Below are 5,234 nucleotides of genomic sequence, written 5' to 3'. Positions count from 1 at the left end.
ACTCAAAAGTGTGCCTTCAGGGGTCGTTTGGTTTGAAGACAGGTTATGTTGGGATTAGTTATGTTGGAATTAGTTATTTTGGTATTATTTTCAACTCACTGTTTCGTATGTTATATTAGAAATAACATGCATTGCCTAATTTTTAAGAAGAAGTTGTTTGTTTACAAAAATACCCTCCACCCTATTTAGTCTAAAATGTCTAAAATTTACCCTCAGGGCTATTTTAGTCAATTTTCCTGTTTTATCCTGGGATAAATTATTGCCAGAATTATTATTCCACCCTCTAATTGGTATAAGTTATCTCGGTTCTATTTTTAATGCTAGGATAACTTATCCCAGGATTAACAACCAAACAATATATAAGGTGGTACTAAACTTTTATCCCTAGAGTAATTTTGCTTATACTTCATACCAAACGTTCCCTCAAAGTTTAAAATCTTGTGGGCTATGATTACAGCCTTCCCAGGTAGGGGAGTACAAAAACTGATTTAACCGATAAACCAAACCAATAAAAACTCTATTGGTTGACCAGGTTATTGGGTTAACGGTTTGTAAATGATTTTGTAAATTTTTTTATTGGGTTATCGGTTCGGATTTAGTTAATGGTTAAACAATAACCCAATAAGCTAATATCAAAATTATCTTTTTATCCCTAATTATATATTAGTGGCTTAAATTTTAATTTTAAATACAAACCTATTTCTAAATTACTTACCACAAGCACGCTTATTCTCTCAATTCTCATGGGAAACGAGGGCTTGCGCCTTGTGATGCCTAACGGTCTGCTGCTTACTGCTTTCTTTTGCATTTTATAGATTTTGTTTTGCATTTGATAGTTTTGTCTTGTTCGTAGTGTTTTGTTTATGAAAAAGTTGGCCTTGTTTATGAAGAAAATGAACTGTGAACTACCCTTGTTTGTTTTTGAAAGATTAATACAATGCATTTTATAATTTTTGTCTTGTAACTTGTGTAGACTTTATGCATGAAAGCAATGTGTATGTGAACAAATGGAAACAAGAGAAAGCCAAAAAATTAAAAAAAAAAAAAAAAAACCGGAGCATTTTCTTATTGGTTAAATAAAAAACCGAACCGTTACGGACCAATAACCAATAAACCGAAACAGATAACGAATATCTTATTGGTTTGGTTTTGGTTTAGCATATTTATAACTCGAAAACCAATAAACCGAACCGCTAATTTCCAAAACCAAACAGACCGATAAGCACCCCTATACCCAGGTGATTTAAATATTATAGTACTTTTTTTTGTGGCAACAGGTGCAAGTGTCAATGGTACGGTTCGGGCGGTGATTTTATAAAATTTATACCATACCAATTTTTCGGTTATTTTATTTTGTAAAATCAAAATTAGACTTTTCGAAACCGTCACTTCATCTTGGTTTCTCTTTGGTATCGGTACGGTTCGGTTAGTTTTCGATTTTTTTTAGCAAAGAGCATGATATCATGCATACTGCTATATGGCTTTGGAAAAAACTCTCTAGACATTTTTACTATTTAAAGGGTGATGAATCAAGAAAACATGAAAGACGATAAGAATAAAGCTTGGTCCCACTATTTTACGATAGTGTAAAATAATGTTAAGCAAAGACAAAGAGTAAAATTAAGATCACACAAGGGGGAAAATTCAATCAAGATGAGACTCAAGAATGGAGTCTACTAAGATTAAGTATTTAATAAAAAAATTAAAATCATACGAGAAGAAAAATATCTAATACTTTTTAGCTTTCTATCCAAGATCGTTGGAATACCTTGTAGCTTACAAGGTAGTTACTACTCGAGATGCTAGAACTAACTTGATTTCAATAGGAGTAGTTTAATAGGTTTCAGCATTGGAACTTTAGGTGTTAATTATATCGCCGGCTTGTAGTCGTTTTCATCATCCCAAACCCAAGACGAAAATTTTAATGTATAGAATATATTTTACAAATATAAACTTATTTGGTACGGTTCGGTATTTTTTCGGTTTATTTTTATAAAATTAAAAACTAACCAATTAGGCGGTATGGTTATAAATTTATATAAAAACCGTCGATTTTATTAAAAAAAAAACCTAAAAATCGGTTCGGTACGGTACGGTTCAATCGGTTAAGTCGGTTTTCTGAAAATCATTGACACCCCTAGGTGCAACAAGACATAAATACATATTTAAATATTACATATATAGTATTTTGATTACTCTTCTTTTTTTTTTGGTATGCACTAACTAATTTCTTTCTTTTGGTCATTCCAAATTGCCTACGCATAGGAAGGAAAACATACATTTTGCATCTAATTTAAACTTCTAAAAATGCCTTACATAATTTTTTTAATGAAAAAGTCATTTAACTCTGCATAAGTATAATATACATGCCTTTTTGTTTTCTTTTAATGACTTTTTTACGATACTTAGGTAAAGTTGAGTGATCTTTTAGTTATAAAAATAGTTTAATAACTTTCGTGACACTTAAATAAAATCGAGTGATCTGTTAGTTACAAAAATTAGTTTAGTGACTTTCGTAACACTTTAGGTAAAGCTGAGTGGTTTTTTTATTACAAAGAAACAGTATGATAATAAGTGTTATACTGTGAAAGTTATAACCATATGAAATTAACCCAACCTAACAAGTAACAATTAATCATTTAAAGAAAAAGAGAAAAACAGCAAAACACGCGCACAATGTAAATACATAAAACAAAGATCTTGAAGTTATCTGCTTACTGTTCCAAGTAATAACTAAGTATTGTCTACTGCTTAAAACTTAAACCGAAAGTTATGATAATTGAGGCCCCGTTATGAGATCAAATAAGCAATGATTTGATGATAGATATTAAGCTCCCAACCCAACCACCCAGCAATCCCATGTCACTTTCAGAAAATCTCATCTATGGCTCGAAGATGTCTTGCTTCAATAAAACATTAGTTGTACTCAATTTCGTATTTGATTAAAATAGCTAAATTAGTTTTATAAACCAAACTATATGAGTTATCATGTTTAAGCGAGAAATTTAGGTAAAATATATTAATTAAACATGATTAAGTAATAAAGTACATAAAAAGCGAGAAATTTAGGTAAAATATATTAATTAAACATGCTTAAGTAATAAAGTACATAAAAAGACACCTCACATGCCTTCGTAGAACAAGTTACTCTATACTTATGCTAGTGAAGAGGTCGGAGGTACTCATAAAATTAGTCAAATTATAAATTGTCCTGAATGTTACAATTATCAAAAAATGAAAAGAAGAAACTTGGCATGCATTTATTGGTTCACACCCGAAAATGAGTAGTAGTAGTTTCTTAACCTTGTTCTCTTGACAACTATTGGAAAGATCGCTTTCTCCCGGCCCTATCTTTTTTATTTTCTCCTCCATAAATTCAACTTGAAAAGATAGAAGGAGCAGAACAAAAGAAATTGGATACTTGACAACAAGGTAACATTAATTACAATGAACCAAATGCTTACAATTGGATAAAGAAAAACTAAAAAAGAATACATGGCTATAGAAAGGAATCAACACTAGCAATCAAATACTCCTATCTGAAACAGAACTTCTCATCCTTTTCTCTTTCCCCACAATTTATAATGTACTCCCTCCGTTCACTTTTATTTGTTCAGTATTTTAAAAATAAATTTTCACTTTTACTTATCACTTTTAGCATATCAAGAGAAAGTAATTTATTTTTTTTGTTTACTTATAGTATTAATTATTCACTTCAAATCATTTTTCAAATTCAATAAAAATATGCATCAATTAATATGGATACATTGATAAATTATGTACTCAATTTATTATTTCTTAAACAATATGAAAAGTTTAAAGTGAACAATAAAAGTGAACGGAGGGAGTAAATCAAAATATACTACCCACTCCCCAGTCCCTACTTCAAAAAAAAAAAAAATTATTGTTACCTTTAAGTCATTTCAAGTGCAACTTCACTAGCATTATTGCTTTGTTCCTCTGTTTCCACTGGCGATTTAGCACTTGCTCTACAAATTGGACAAGCACCTGTTTTTGTTAACCAAGAATCAATACATTGAACATGAAAACTGTGATTGCACTTTGGCAACAACCTGCACTTTTCACCAACCTTAAAATTCTCTAAACACACAGCACAATCCACTGGGCTTGTACTCTCTCTCACACCTTCCACTTTGTAATCAAAACAGGGCAATTTCTTTATGTCCTCTTGTGACATACTTCTATTCACACTTCTTGGATTAAAAATTGCACCATTGATGCCATTTCTGTTACCGAAAGCTCTCCCAACTATACAAACATGAATGAACACCAAAACAGCTATACCCACTAACAGCAACACCACGGAGACCACAATTTCCATTACCATAGTCTTTTGAAAAACACCTGGACTGCAGAAATGAGTTAGTTTTCAGTTTTGTGCCCAAGATTTGGTCAACAAAAGACCACAACTTTCATAAGTAATCCGTGAGGGTAACGAGTAATTTGATCTGATCAATCACAGTTAAAACACAGCTCTGATTTGAATTTTCGATGATAATTAAAAGGGGAAGAAAAGCATGAACTAGGAGCCAGGGTTATTGGAAGCATATACACACTTGACACTAGTCATGCTGTTTGGATTTTGGTTATTTGAAAGTGTTTGCTATCTAACAAGGATATACTCCATTGGTTTATTTTTCTTTTTTGGTTGTCGTTTTGTTTTATCTGGTGGCTGAAAGCTCAGACAGACAAATAATGTATTAACGTTGCATTTCTCGGTCAAGTAATGCAAGAATTTGAAGGCAAATTTGATTGTTATCCTGGGGTACTTCGGTGTGTTTGTTTAGTCTCCTATTATACTATCAAAAAATGTGAATCGAAAATGGGGCTTATTTATAGCTTTTGGGCAAGAGGGGTATTTTGTGAAAATAGTACTACGTAGTAACGTAGAGAATGGTGAACTAATTATTGGTAACTAGACCGAATTGAGGATTAACGTCACATTCATTATTTGTGAGACTCTCATCGGTAGCAGTAAATTATTAAATTAATTAGCTTGGACATAATTACTTTAAGTTGAAAAAGATGAATATTAATTTAAAGCTGAAGGTGTAAAGAGTATACTATTGATCAAGTTTTATTCGGACATGTATTTTCATTTGAAAGAGAAATTGAAAGCCTCCGCGCAAAACCCATAATCTCACTTGAAATGTTCATCGAACAAGTTTTCTAACTTCAAATTTTTTATTTCAAGTTGAAGTTTAGATAATGGA

At 31.5% G+C, this 5,234-nt stretch overlaps 1 protein-coding gene across 1 annotated transcript; it reads right to left on the bottom strand.

Moving 5' to 3' along the window:
* Positions 1-3,396: 3,396 nt before the first annotated feature.
* LOC132055834 (uncharacterized) lies at positions 3,397-4,833 on the bottom strand. The gene is made up of 2 exons (XM_059447831.1): positions 4,091-4,833; positions 3,397-4,008 (listed from the first exon to the last, which is right to left on the bottom strand). The coding sequence occupies exons 1-2, from the start codon at positions 4,346-4,348 to the stop codon at positions 3,919-3,921; spliced, it is 348 nt and encodes a 115-aa protein (XP_059303814.1). The 5' UTR covers positions 4,349-4,833; the 3' UTR covers positions 3,397-3,918.
* Positions 4,834-5,234: the final 401 nt, after the last annotated feature.

The sequence above is a fragment of the Lycium ferocissimum genome, chromosome 5, assembly GCF_029784015.1.
Source record: "Lycium ferocissimum isolate CSIRO_LF1 chromosome 5, AGI_CSIRO_Lferr_CH_V1, whole genome shotgun sequence".
Taxonomy (NCBI): Eukaryota; Viridiplantae; Streptophyta; class Magnoliopsida; order Solanales; family Solanaceae; genus Lycium; species Lycium ferocissimum.
This window is presented reverse-complemented; position numbering and strand designations above follow the sequence as displayed.

Bases quoted from the DNA above. Each gene is read 5' to 3' on its own strand.
- LOC132055834 (XM_059447831.1), bottom strand. From the start codon at position 4,348: ATGGTAATGGAAATTGTGGTCTCCGTGGTGTTGCTGTTAGTGGGTATA. The intron at 4,009-4,090 runs GTTGGTGAAAAG...TAACAAAAACAG, and splicing joins TGTGTTTAGAGAATTTTAAG to GTGCTTGTCCAATTTGTAGA.